General features: G+C 33.7%; 1 protein-coding gene across 7 annotated transcripts in view; it reads right to left on the bottom strand.

The window, feature by feature from the left end:
• DDHD1 (DDHD domain containing 1) overlaps nt 1-15,380 on the bottom strand; it is a 95,113-nt gene that overhangs the window by 38,650 nt on the left and 41,083 nt on the right. For 5 of the 7 annotated variants that reach the window (XM_060096196.1, XM_060096197.1, XM_060096201.1 and 2 more), the window contains exons 3-5: nt 9,361-9,462; nt 7,367-7,495; nt 6,138-6,285 (exon numbers count right to left, since the gene is read on the bottom strand). In XM_060096196.1, coding sequence (XP_059952179.1) covers nt 6,138-6,285; nt 7,367-7,495; nt 9,361-9,462 — 379 coding nt within the window. The remainder of the gene's footprint in view (nt 1-6,137; nt 6,286-7,366; nt 7,496-9,360; nt 9,463-15,380) is intronic. The other 2 variants (XM_060096198.1, XM_060096199.1) reach the window with 1 other exon arrangement.

Genomic DNA, 15,380 nt, shown 5'->3' with positions numbered 1-15,380 from the left:
AAAAGGCTATTCTTTCCTGATGGCATTATTTTGGCACTCATGTTGAAAATCAACTGAACTCTCAATTCTATTCCATTGATCTAGGTCTATCTACAAGCCAGCCAGTACCACAATGTCTTGATTACTATAGCTTTGTAGCAAATTATGAAATTGGGAAGGGTAAGTCTTCCGTCTTTATTCTTTTTCAAGATTGTTTTGGCTATTCTGGGTCCCCTGCATTTACATGTGAATTTTACGATCAGCCTGTCAATTTCTGCAAAAATGATAGGCGAAATTTTAATAGGGATTGTGGTGAAATTTGTAGATCCATTTAGGAAGTACTGGCATCTCAACAACATTAGATCTTCTAATCCTCAAATGTGGGCTGTCTTTTCCATTTATTTAAGTCTTCTTTAATTTCTTTCAATGGTGTATTATAGTTTTCAGTGAACAAATCTTACACTTCTTTTGTTAAACTTATTCCTAAGTATTTTATTTTTTTGATGGAAATGCTTTAACTTAATTTTCATTGCTAGTGTAGAAATACAATTGATTTTTTTTTGGCCACACTGCACGGCTTGTGGGATCTTTTTTTTTTTTTTTAATTTTATTTATTTTTGGCTGCATTGGGTCTTTGTTGCTGCACACGGGCTTTCCCTAGTTGCAGCGAGCGGGGGCTACTCTTTGTTGCGGTGCATGGGCTTCTCATTGCAGTGGCTTCTCTTGTTGTGGAGCACAGGCTCTAGGTGCACAGGCTTCAGTAGTTGTGGCTCATGGGTTCTAGAGCACAGTCTCAGTAGTTGTAGCACATGGGCTTAGTTCCTCTGTGGCACGTGGGATCTTCCCAGACCAGGGCTCGAACCTGTGTCCCCTGCATTGGCAGGTGGATTCTTAACCACTGCGCCAGCAGGGAAGCCCTCCATTTTTAGAAGTTCTTTATATTTAGGGATATTAACTGCTTATCTGTGATACAAGATGCAAATGGATTTTCTCAGTTTGTCTTTTTTTTTTTTTGCCATATGGCTTTTTTGGAATGATATATTTATCAATATTTTCCCTTAACGTCTCTGGATCAAGTTATAGTTAGGACAGTTTTCTCTATTACTAAGGTACATAAGAATTCAAACTCCCCTCAATCCTACCTTTTAAATCCATAGTATTTGTATGGTTTCATTTCTTAGGTTCAAATGTGATCCCACTGAAATTTATCTTAGTGTGAAAAATGGGCCCAATTTAATTTTTTTCCATATGGCTGCCTAGCCATCCCAACACACTATTTATTAAAAGTCCATCTTTCTCCATTTCTAGTATATTTTTATTTTTAAAATTATTTACTTGTTTATTTATTTATGGCTGTGTTGGGTCTTCATTGCTGCACACAGGCTTTCTCTAGTTGCAGCAAGCGGGGGTTACTCTTCGTTGTGGTGTGTGGAGCGCACAGGCTTAGTTGCTCTGCGGCATGTGGGATCTTCCCGGACCAGGGATTGAACCCATGTCCCCTGCATTGGCAGGTGGATTCCTAACCACTGTGCCTCCAGGGAAGTCCTTCTAGTATGTTTTTAAAGCATTATTTACAATATGATTATATTTTATTGATTATCTACCACCAAAGTTGCCATTTAAAAAGTCTATATAGACTCTAGGTTGTGAAAAAGAAAATCTGCTTCCATTAACATCACTGAAAATAAAGATGATAGCCAAAACTTCAGACTCTTTTATTACCACATTCTAAAAAAGGTTTTTTTTTTGCCATCTTTCAAGTGTTCAGCTTTTAACAAATTTGAACATATACAAGAATATATTTTAAGATTTCTAATATTATTCTATGCCCTTATTCATTTTTGATGGCTGTATAGTTCATATATATTTCATTATGATATAACAATCAGGAAGTGGTATGTGTGTTGCTGTCTGAATTTACAAAATAAAAAAGAAGTTCATTTAGGCTAGTGGTTCTCAAACATGCATATACTTTTTTTATTCCCCCCCTCCAGGGGACAATGACAATGTCTGGAGACTTTTTTTTTTTTTGGAGACATTTTTGGTTGTCACAACTAGGGGTTCTATTTGGATCTAGTGGGTAGAGGTCAGTGCTGCTGCTAAATATCTTACAACGTATAGGTTAGCCACCCGTAGCAAAGAATTACCTGGTTGAAAATGTCAATAGTGATGAGGCTGAAGAACCCTGATTTATTTATTTATTTTTTTTGCGGTACGCGGGTCTCTCACTGTTGTGGCCTCTCCCGTTGCGGAGCACAGGCTCCAGATGCGCAGGCTCAGCGGCCATGGCTCACGGGCCCAGCCGCTCCGCGGCATGTGGGATCTTCCCGGACCGGGGCACGAACCCATGTACCCTGCATCGGCAGGCGGACTCTCAACCACTGCGCCACCAGGGAAGCCCAAGAACCCTGATTTTGACTTATAAACTCAAACACTACATTTGTTTAAAGTACTGTCCTCGTCTACAGTAAACTGAGACAATCCTCTACTCCATAGGATCACTATCATAGTTCTCAAATGGCCACATATGTAGATACTTTAGGCAAGCAGGTATGTATACTAAATCACTTGGTTGTAATTAACTGGAGTGACACACACACACACACAAAAGAGGGGCAGGGGAAGGAAAGGAAACAAAGATGAAAGAAGATAGTCAGGGATGGAGGAAAAAAGGGGGGGACAGAGATAGAGATAGACAAATACATAAGTAGCGAGAGAGACAGAGAGAGCAGGAGAGAGACAGTGCACACGCTATGTCCCTACTACTGCCTTACTAAAAATAATAAAATCTGTTTCCTAAATATATAGGTCTTGACTACATGAGAAACACTGAGACCAAGGAGGGATGGAGGAAACGAGAAAAAGGAATGGTTTAAAAATATTATCCTACAGCTCAGACTTAACCCATTACTGTGCAGCTGTAATGCCATGCACAAAACTCATGATTTCAGTTCTAAGCTTATTAAACTTCCATGTTCTCCCACTAGGCAGTGAATGTTTAGTTCACATTTTGAAAAAGGAAGGAAGAGATTAATAGCACCTGAGAATTACTGTTTAATTAAGGATCATTAAATAGCTCTGAAAAAAAAAGTCTTTATAATTCTTCTCAATTAGGAAAACAATCAACTGATAAACTAACTGGTTTTAAGAGTATATATATATATATAATATATATATATATATTATATATATATGAAAGGAGGGCAATAGAAAATCATGCAAATAATATCCAAGATACATTTTTTTACACAAGAAAGCAATGTCTAGAGTGTATATAGTATGCTGCCTTGTGAGTGAAAATAATCTGTATTTTGTCTAAAGAAACTCCAGAAGAATATAAGATAAATAACATTGCTTTGAGACACAGGGATGAGTGACACTGGGGGAAGATGGAGACAGGAAGGGAGTCAGATGTTTTTCACTCTATACATTTTCCTATTTTGATTTGTGAACCATGTGAATGTATTTCCTATTCAAAAAATAAATCTTGTTGATATTCTTGTTTGCTGTGTCCTCCCATTTTTTTCTGTACATATGGGTCTACACCAATTTATTTAAAAAATTATTTTGCTATCATTTTCAGTGAGGTTTCAGGAGGTAATAAGCTATGTGTTAAATCTGCCAGGCTTAACTAAAAGTCTCTTTTTACTCTTCTAAAATTGTAGCTTTAAAATTACTAATTTGTAAAGCAATTATAATCCAATAAAGATATTTTAAAAATATTTTTTAAAATTATTTAATTAAATTTAATTTATTAAATTTATTTATTAGATATTTATTCTAATTTATTCTATTAGATATATAAGTTCAGTTATATATCTTATATAAGTATCATATATATATAAGATATATGTTATACATCTTATATAACTTATAGATATATAAGTTCAGATATTTATTCTAATTTATTCTATTAGATATATAAGTTCAGTAAAGATTTCCCTTGTAATAAAATGCTACAAAATGTAAATCCAACTGTATTTAAAATACATTCATCCCTTTTAGTAAATCAATTCTGATATTCCTAGAAGTTGTCTATAAACTTTCTTCTCAACTCATTTAAATAATAAACATATTTTGCTGGAACAAAATTGATTAAATCCAGTTTGAATTCATTTGCACATTCACTAAAATAAGGTAAGAGGCAAAAATCTCTATTTCCAGGCCTCTGGGACATGATTTCAAGAGATCCTCAGAGAACAGCAGGTTGCCAAAGAAGTGGAGTGTGGTAAACCCTTATTCTATGTTGCTCATTTCAACAGTAGTCTCACAAATCAAATCACAAGTACAAACAAGCTTCAGAATAGCAATGACAAGGATGAAGTTAATTTTACTTTCCTTAAAGTCCTGACAACTAACTTAGGAATGGTAGAAAGCCGGAGAAGGGTAAGAAATCCTCTGAAGTTTCCCATCTATTATTGAGCAGAATTGCTTTCTGTTTGAATATTTTCCATCAATTACTAATTTATGTGAGGAGTTTCCCATCAAATTAACCTGTCTCTGCAGAAATGATGGCCATCCTCTCTGTAGTGAACACTTTTTTTTAAGCCACCTTATATTCACTCATCCTACTTCCAATGGTAGCTCTTGATTTTTATCTGTGGCTCTACCTCTCCTTATGGTTATGATGAAGCCAACTTCCATCTGATTCTAGGTTGATGACAAGTTTTGCAGATCAGATCATGGCCATGCATAGATTCAGGCAGTTGGAGGGGACACCATCAGTCACTGAAATGCATAGACTAGCAGGGACTTCTGGAAAAAAAAGACTTTTCTTCTTGAACTCGAACACAAGATGATATAAACCACATCTGGAACCACAGGAGATGTCTGAAAATAGCTCAAAAATGAAGGCAAGTAGAACAGATAGAAACTGGATTCTGATGACTTGTTTGGCAAATCTTAGACTTATCAGTTTTATGGGCTACTAAATCCTCCTTTTGAGTTAAGTTTTCCCTCACTTGCACCCAAAGAAATCAAGCTGGTACCTTTCCAATTATCAATAGCTGCTGGTACCTTTCCAATTATCAATAGCTCCAGAGAGAACATGTTATTAAAACTACTTCTCAGGTTCCTTAGATAACCAAGCAAAAAAATTAGCATCTTGACACAGAACATAATATAAATATTGTGGGAAGTAACGTGCCAATCATCAGAAAATAAAATCAGAATCAGACGGAAGAGATCTCTGTAATACAAGCTATGGAGATTGACAAGGGTCAGGATGGCCTAGCAGTATCTGACAAAGATTTTTTTTTTTCTAAATTGAACTGTATTTTTATTTTAATCTATGAGCTGGCATTAAGAGGTATTACAATAAAATGTGAAACAGAACACTATTATTATAGAGATACTGCTGAGGACATAGTTCCTGGTATCACACAGTATTTGCTTTATAAGGACTCAAGAAATACATTTACTTGAAGCTTCAGAACCTAATAAACTGTGTTCTCAACAACTGATTTGTTCTCATCATATTATAAATCTGATAAGATTTTTCTTTATACTGGCTGCTAGTTCAGAGCCAAGTTTGTGGTGGAACCCTTAACTCTAAAATTTCCTTTTTACACAGTCCTAAACATTTTGAAGCACAAATACAAACATCTCTCCCCCCAACAACATCTTAAAAAATTTTTAGAATAAAGCTGAATATAAATAAACGAGGTAAATAACCAGCCTGGTGTGTTGGCAAAGCACCCACTGTTTGTTCTCCGTGTAAAATTTAGAGTTCAATTTCCTCTGGTTGTAATTACTTGGACAAGTTAAGCTGCTGACTGGCAACTTAAACAATTCTTAGCTTTTTCAGAATTATAGAGTATTCTCAGTGTCTGCAATTCAGAGAGTAACATACAAACTTCAAACCAGACTTTTTTCTTGTTTTCAACCTCAGTTTAATGTAAACTAACAATATATTAAGTTAAAAAGGCTTTCTTAACCCTCTTCTCCAAGTTATGGAGGAAAAAGAATCAAATAAATATCATCATCATCATCTAGATATAATCACTCTCAAAATCTGGTCCAGAAACTTACTCTACAACTTAAACACATAGAATAGTTGGTACTGAAGAAGCATGTGGCATAACGAATAAACTCTATTATACCTTGGACAAAAGTTTGGACTCTGACAAGATGGAGAATGTATTCATCAAAGAACTCACATGGCTGTATTTTTGATAATTCTTCCTTGGTCCATTTTCTGCCCAATGCCATGCACAACAAATACAATATGGGCAGTCTGTGATGGCTTGTCTTCTAATGTGGCTTCTTCTACATAACCTCTATGAAGTCTGGTCCCACTACTTGATGCTGTAGGAAAATTATGATTCTAAGTTTATTGTTTATTACAAAAATAGCATTTTCACAATATATTGAAAAAATAAAGAAATAAAAGGAATACTATGAAAAAATTTCACTGGGTTGGGGGGGGATAAAATTTGTAAGATAAGTATTGATCAGTTCTAATATAACCTGCTGAACTGGACATGACAGCGAAGCCAGAAACCATAAGGCAAAAGGAAAGAAAAAAGGATGAACTGAACACATAAAAATTAAAAACTTCTCTATAATGAATGTATCATGAAGCAAAGATAAAAGATGAATGACAAACTGGGAAAGTTTTTGCAAAATATGACACACAGTAATAAGTTAATTACGTAAGTATACAAAAAGAACTTATTCATCAAAAAGTGAAATGAATCATCCAAATAGCAAAATGGGCTAAAGATGTTGATAAGGTAACTCACAAAACAAATACAACTGACTAATGAACATGTAAATATTCAAGCACATCTATTATCAAAGAATTAAAAATGAGACAGTAAAAGAATTATCAGACTTAGAAAAAAATTTTGAAAGATTTTTTGATAATGCATTCACCTCTTCCCCAGGTACCAGTCCCTCTTTTCTTTGTTTTAGTCAAACTTGTTTAAAGAGCTATCTATTCTCACTGCCTCCATTTCTTCAACTTCTACTTAAACTTCAACCCATGCCAATCTGGTTCTATCCCAGCAATCCATCTAAGTCACCGATGACCTACATCTCACTAAATCCACTGAAAAATTTCCAGTCTTCATCTTTACTGACACTGTATTTCAACTGCCATGTTTTATTTCACATCACTGCCTCAGATTTGACTGCTTTTGTGCTTTTAGAAGTAAAAAGTGTATTTATTAATCTTGCCAGACCATTCTGAATATATAATTATTCATTAATGAATACATGTTAACTCAGTCACTTTAAAAAGAGTTTAACAGGGTAGTAACTGTCACTAAATTTAATACATACTTAAAAAATACTAAAAATAAAACCTGAATCATCTATTTTGAACATAAGAGAGAAAGTTAGATTCCCAACATTTTGACAAACTCTAGTAATATTTAACAAATACCTTTAGAAAATCCCAGTTTTTGAGTAACTGTTCTTGCAATTTTAGATGTTGTTGCATCACTATAAAGATACACTTCATCCACACTGTGCCAGTCCACGTGGTTTCGACTCAACTTGAAACTATGAATAGCTGTTGCAAAAGGAAAAACTAATTTGAAGGTCTCCAAGACAAACTTCATTTGTGTGAAAATGATAATACACAGATTTTTTTAATCAATATTTTAACTCAGTTCAATAAAAAACTATTTCATTGAAACATATATTGATGTGAAACAAATAATGGATAGGGACTTTATAAGTTATAAAGCATGCTACAGGAAAAGGCAACTTGTTGGAACAACATGGAATAAACTGACTTAACTACCATAATTTTAACCTCTATAGGAAATATGCTCTGATTATTAAAGAACTGCTTTCCCAGGTGAGGTGGCCATTCCTTAGGACTAAGGGATATACACCTTCATGAAAGTTCTCAGTACAGCTGACATAGAAACTTAAGTTTCATTTCTTCTGTTGATTTTATTTTTTGATCTGTGAAAATTTCACTCAGCACAAGATAAAACAAGACTCAGATGAAAAAAAATTATCTTTAAACTGGGAAGAGAATCATCTAATTTATTAGAATATAAGGTATTTTTGGAATGGATACTAAAGCCAGTTATCACTGGATATTGCCCACCATAACAGAGCTCCAAGGTTGAAAGATCTTTTAACAATAAATAAATTTTTTTCCTACTATGATGTTCAAATTAGTACGGTTATTTCATTTCTGTAACCGAGGTATGCTTGGTGAAAATGAGCTCTTAAAAAAAAAATGCAAACCTATATTCTTCAGGAATACGCAAACTCTGTGAGGCAGGGACTATACCTTGGTCATTTTGTATCACTAGCACCAAACACAGTCATAGCACAGTACTTGCCACATATCACAAATTTAGTAATGTTTGTGGAAACAACAGTTAAGAAAATTGTCAAAGCATGTCCACCAATTCACAGTTTGATGTCTTATTGTCTGAAGGACTTTAACTTTTCCTCTTTATCTCTTGTATAGAGGTAAGAAAAATTCACATACCTTCAGAAAACCAGCCACCTTCAAATCACTATGCCTAGTTTATTTTCTTAAAATCCTCTTTAGGCAAAAATATGATCTCCCCTTATATATAAAGACATACAGGTACAAAGGGATTAACTGACTTGCCACAAAGCTAGTTAGTGACAGAGTCCAACTCTCCTGATTTGAAGATGCTAACTATGAAAGGATGGAGTCCTGGTCAAGATCTAAGATCATAAGACATTTTTGTGAAAAGCTATTCCTTACTAGAATACATAAAAAAGCAAATCATTGCCAGGAAAATGTACTCCTGAGTTATGGTACAAATGCCACTTCAAAAATTTGCAAAAAACCTATTTATATCTTACTTACCTGCCAGGACACATTACTAATATTGAACACAAGACCAAGATGCAATTAACATAACAAACATGAATAACATCTTCAGTTGCAAATAAAACACAAAACCAGTGTACAAACTCAGGTTTTAAATAAAAGAACTTTTCATAAATTAAAAAAATCTTTTGCAAGAGTTTAAGAATTATTTCCTTTTCTACTTCTATGTCTGATCCAAGTCAGTACTTTAAGCCTTTTAATCCAATGATTTGAAACTGCATTTTGTTAAAATAGTTTTGAGCAACATATGCTTAAAACATTAAAACTATAAGACCAAGTTGAGCCAACAAAATTTTGTTTCACTCTACACCATTCGTGTTGTCTTAAAGCATCTTAATATTGGCGAATATCCCATTATAGAACTATACACATTGTTTGCAAATGTTTACACCACTTATAATTAACACTAAGCAAAATAATACAATGGATACATTTCTAAAATACTAGTAATTTCTATGCTCTAAATACAACCGAATGCTATAAACACAACTGAAAGCTACAAGCCAGGAATATAACTACATGGTGAAATAAAACTACAATTACTGTACCTTGGGAACGCTTTCGTTTAAGACCTGCCGCATCTGTACTCTCCTTATATCCTCTCCATTTGAACAGAGAAGGGAGGGAGAAGGGAGGGAGGTGGTAGACAACTAAGAAAGCAAAAACACTGAGCTTCAAAGCAAATTTTAAATGAGGTTTGCCTTTTTGTTGTATTAACTTTAAAAAATGACTTGTATTTGACAAACATTATTCTAAATGCTTTATTTATATAATTTCTAATTAAAAATCAGTGCAGCAAAATATTAGTTTAATAATGTTTATCAAATATATGCTCTACTTTTACTGAAAATAAAAAAGGCAAATGATATCTAAATTTATCAATTAAAGACAACTCTGTGATCACCATTTTTAATGTCTTTGTATAGATGGAATAGAAAAATAGAACATGGCATTTTTGTATGCATAAGAGATTTATAAACCACATCTTTACAATACTAAGGTTATTTACTCTCACCAAATTTGTGACTATGACACAGCCAACATCTGATGTGCAAATTGAAAATGCAATAAATAACATAAACATCTAATGCAGCTTTCCTAAGAAGATACCACAGTATACGTTCCACTAGATGCTTTCCGTTACTGAAGTGTAATAGAGCCTTCCCACAGAAACAAAATATTCTTTTCACATCTCTGTTCAAGTTGTTAAAATGCTTTTAAAAATGAAACTTTTCCCCAAAAAAATTAAGTTGAAAGCTCTACTTTGAACTGACTTATTAGTGACAAAATAATGAAAGATCTGTTAGCAACAGAATGACAAAAAAAAGTCATTAGTAAAAATGTATGCTGTGACATCTTGTAAGTGGTAAAACAGACAACAGAGTAAAACAGACAACAGAGTAAAGCCAGACATAGACTTGATATTTGGTAAATCAGTAGATAACCTTAAAGTCAACACTTTCCCTGTCAAATATTGCTAGTTACATATCAATAAATTTCTTTACATTTTAAATAAGCATTTATTTTAAAATCCACTTAGAATTGAATCTTACAATCATTTTCTTTACCGTTCAGTTAATCACAGAATCTTTATGATTTAGTTCAAATTTATGTTCTAATACATTTGATTTTCATCCTCACTCCCTTCTACATTAATGTGACATTCAAAGGTTAAATACCGCTCAAATACAAAAATACTTAATTCCCGTTGTATAGTACTAGAAGTTAAAAAAGAAACCTGCTGTTATATACAGATAAGGTATATTTAAAGATATATGTGATAAAGGTAATTGAGAAATGCTTATGAGGCACTTAATAACTTTAACTGCACGTAATTAGATGACTATAAAAAAGTATAGACAAGAATTAAAAACTGGGTTGTAAAATCAGGATTATGAAAACATTTCATTGTCATAGATGGGTGGAAAATGACAACCAAAGTAATTTTCTTCACTGAACATGTTTCTTCTTTCATGTGCCTTCTGGTCAGTTACTGAGGAGTAGATGTACCACTTGCAAGAAACATTTTCACACAAAAAAATCCTTAGGAAAAAGCTAACATAACCAAGTAGATCAAATTTGGCATAAACTTGAGACTATACTGCTCAAACAAAACCTAGATTTTATAGGCCTACTAGTAAAACTAACATGAAACAATTCCACATTTACTAAAAAAGAACTAGTGGGAAACACATGGACCACCTGATCACACTTAAAATTACATAAACACTTTCTAAAAGCTAGTCAAGATACAAAAATGAAAGGCTTTTTTTCCCCTAAAGGAATACTAATTTAAGGATTAACATAAAGCCAAACACCCCAATATACTAAAATCACAGAAATATATTTATTTAAAACATTTTCACAAAATTGGATAGACATGCTTCTTTACCTTCTTCTCATATTTAATTCTTATTTTCACTTGAAAATCATTTGCTTTGTTACAACATCCTCTAGCACAGAGAGCTTAACTTTTTCTCAACCCAAAGCAAAGGATAAGTACCACCATAAGTACACTAGAGACAAAAAGGTTTACTATCATTCCAACAAGGATCACTAAAATAAAGTTTTAGTTAAGAATTCTTATATAGTGTTATCAAAAGTATGCATAAACACAAAATGAAACTAAAATGCTAATTAAATGCTAACATTTAATAAAACTTTTCATTTATGTATTAAAGTCTTACAAAGCAATGAAAAAGATTTTAAGCACTAAAATACAGTGTTTTCAATAAATTTCCTTACTATAATTCATCTCTTAAAGAAATGTTCTTCATTATATAATTCTGAAAGCAGTGTATCAAAAAAGGGGGTTGCTGGGCTTCCCTGGAGGCGCAGTGGCTGAGAGTCCGCCTGCCGATGCGTGGCCGTGTCCCGGTCCGGGAGAATCCCACATGCGGCGGAGCGGCTGGGCCCGTGAGCCTCGGCCGCTGAGCTTGCGCGTCCGGAGCCTGTGCTCCGCAACGGGAGAGGCCACAACAGTGAGAGGCCTGCGTACCACAAAAAAAAAAAAAAAAAAAAAAAGAGGGGGGGGTTGCTGATGATATAGTATTCCCTAGAATAGAATAACTCTATATAACTTTTCCCTCTATAAAAGCTGGCAACCTAGATAATCTCAACTGCAAGGGAAGAAGGCTTGCACATCTAAAACCTACCAACTATAATGAGAAAATTTCTGTCAATCTTCTTGGATCTCAGAGAAATTAAATTAAATACATTTATAAAAATTGATAACTAAAAGCTAGAAGGTGGGAGTCCTCTTAGTCACCAAAGAGAAAGGAAAAGAAAAGCCAATTAGAAAGGGTTAATACTCCTTCCCTCTCCCCACCCCGGCCCTCCCCCTTTTAGACTTTTGAAATGATATATTCACAGTTTGGGATATCCTTATCCAGCAATAGGATAGGCATATACACTACATGCCAAATTGTTAAATGCTGTAAATCCTTAGAGATCCACCAACACTTGTGCTGTCATAGCACCCCAAATTAGCTTGAACAGTAAAAAGTCCTTTTTTTTTTTTTTTTTTTACTTTCAGCCTACCTGTGATTTTATATTGAATGTGACTCTACTAGACAGCATACAGTTGGATCTTGCATTCCTAGCAAATCTGCCCATCTCTGATTTTTAATTTAAGTGTTAGTTCACTTATATTTACTACAGTTTTGATATGGGTGAATTTAGGTCTACCATTTCCCATATATTTTCTTTGTTCCATCTGTGTTTCTTGCTTCTCCTTTTGTTGTTTCTTTTGGATTAATTAAATATTTTTTACTATTTTAATTTCTCTACTGGCCTTAAGAAAAAACAAAACACCTTTTTATTGTGGAATAATTTTCAACCTACAGAAAAGTTGCAAAAATAGTACAGAGTTACCATAATATATCTTTCACCCAGCTTCTCCTAATGTTAGCATAACTATAGTACAATTATCAAAACTAAGAAATTAACACTGGTATAATACTATCAACTAAAATATTGACTTCATTCTGATTTCTCCAGTTTTTCTATTAATGTCCTTTTCTGTCCTAGGATACAATCCAGGGTACCATGTTGTATTTTGTTGTTATGTTTCCTTAGTTTCCCCTCAACTACAACAAATTCCTCAGTCTTTCCTTGTCTTTCATGATCTTGACACTTAAAAAATTTTTTTCAGCTTTACTGAGGTACAATTGACAATATTATAAGACATTGAAAGTGTATACTGTGTTGATTTGACATACATTGTGAAAGAATTCCCCCCACCTAGTTAATTATGACCTTGACACTTCTGAAGAATACTGGTAAGTTACTTTGTAGAATGTCCCTCAATTTGAGTTTGTCTGATGTTTTCTCATAACTGGGTTGAGGTTATTATACATTTTTTGACCAGAGCAGGTGCAGAACTACCCATTTAGTTCAACCATTTTTTTTTACTGATTACTGCTTGCATAGATAAATTATAAAATGAGGGAAATACTACTCTAGTACTTTTAAATATTTACAAAATTATTTATTTGAAGGCCTGATTTTATTTGTATGATTCATCCCCAGTGAACTTCTAGCTTTCATTTGTTAGGCTGATAGATAAACATTTCCTAGCCTAGGAGGTGGGGTGGGAAGAGAATCATTTTTAATTTTAACTCTCAGAGAAAATGAAATCTAAATCACAAATATGATTATACTTTGGGGGTTTATCTTTCTTTGAATGATAAAAAAGTTAAGCTAAACTTCAATCGATCATTCATTCCTTCATTCATTTATGGCTATGTTGGGTCTTCATTGCTGTGCACGGCTTTCTCTAGTTCCGGTGAGCGGGGGCTACTCTTCATGGTGGTGCGCGGGCTTCTCATTCCGCTGGCTTCTCTTGCTGTGGAGCATGGGCTCTAGGTGTGCAGGTTTCAGTAGTTGTGGCTCACAGGCTCTAGAGCGCAGGCTCAGTAGTTGTGGCACATGGGCTTAGTTGCTCTGCGGCATGTGGGATCTTCCCGGACCAGGGCTCAAACCCGTGTGCCCTGCATTGGCAGGGGGATTCCCAACCACTGTGCCACCAAGGAAGTCCCAATAGATCTTTTTAATTCAATGCTTACTTTGAGATTAGTAGGATAATTAATAAGGAAAGAATAATAAATATATTCAGTGTATTTGTGGCAATAACTACCCTAACCAAGACATAGATAAAGACAGAAGGAAAAGGAATTAGTATTTTATTTCATTAGTATTTTATTTTATTTCATTAGTATTTTATGTCCTTCAAGGCAAGAACTCTGTTAAGTTTCTTAGGAATTCCCCAGAGCACTTAAAAAGAGTTCTTGAATACAGTACTTTAAAATTATTTTAAATTATTAAATACGGGATTGTACACTATTGTATACTCTACAATACAATAATTGTATTGTACAATTTGTACAAAAAATATTGTACAATTTATTGTACAATAAATACTCTATTGTACATCCCTTTTCAGAATGTTTAACATGCACTGTCTACTTTGTTACCTTGTACTTACTCTTTGTAACTTCTCATCTGCAGGCTTTGTCATCCCCAAAGGTTTAAAACTCCCTGAGAGCCAAAACCCTGTTTCTTTCACAAAAGTAACTGGCACAGTACTATATGCACAAGGAATATTCAAATCTTCTAACAATATGAAGAGTCAAGGCTTTATCCTATGTACATGAGAAAAGTTAGGTGGAAAAGCTATTTTTCCCCCCTCAGATTAATAAAATATGAAATTTCAAAAGCTTGGAGGTAAGAAGCAAAATAATCAAAAAATTATAATACTTTTTATCTTTGTGTTATAAATTTGAGTTATTTTTCCAACAGCGGTAGCTTTTTGGGCAGCAAATGTTCTTTCATTAAGACCAGTGATAATTTTCAAATGTACTACAGAATTTCCCATAATCTTCAAAGTCAAAAGTCACATTTTAACACATGAATGTATGCTTTACATAATACTAAATAATAAATAAAATGGCTGGAAATTCATGACAACAGTATATATACTGAATTGAATTTATAACCTTTGTTGATAACAAAACATGCTGATGTTTTATGTCACAGTATATTTAAAAAATCAATTTTTCTTCCAATGAACCTCAAAAGATCATCATTTTGAAAGATTACAATACAAAAGTGTTCTAAGAGTTTAACAAATTTCTGTTATTACTAATACGAATTTTACCACTCAATGTGTATCTTTAAAGCTAGCAAAAAATAATACTATAATATCCTAGACTGATACTCAAGAATTGACACAGACTCAAAGATATACTGAAAAATATACTCATACAAACTATGTTCTTTTATCAGACTTATTTAAGTGACTGGATCATAAAATTAGGGCACTTTGAAGAAAACTGAAGTATGCTGCTCCATTTAACATTTCAGATTCCAAGTAGATGGGATCTAGAGATGAAACAGAGCTGATGACTAACTTCCACAGGGAGAATTAGCAAGTGGAAAAGAAATGCTTTGAACACAGTATAAGAAAGGGGACAATATACTTATATTTTTATTTTTCATACTCATCCTTTTCCTCCTCCAAGCTCTTGGTTTTTTCCCATGCATTAACAATAAAGAATTTGGGTCGATA

Source organism: Mesoplodon densirostris, chromosome 4 (assembly GCF_025265405.1).
Source record: "Mesoplodon densirostris isolate mMesDen1 chromosome 4, mMesDen1 primary haplotype, whole genome shotgun sequence".
In the NCBI taxonomy this organism is placed as follows: domain Eukaryota; kingdom Metazoa; phylum Chordata; class Mammalia; order Artiodactyla; family Ziphiidae; genus Mesoplodon; species Mesoplodon densirostris.
Note: the sequence above shows the minus strand (reverse complement) of the source record. Positions and strands in the feature narration are given on the sequence as shown.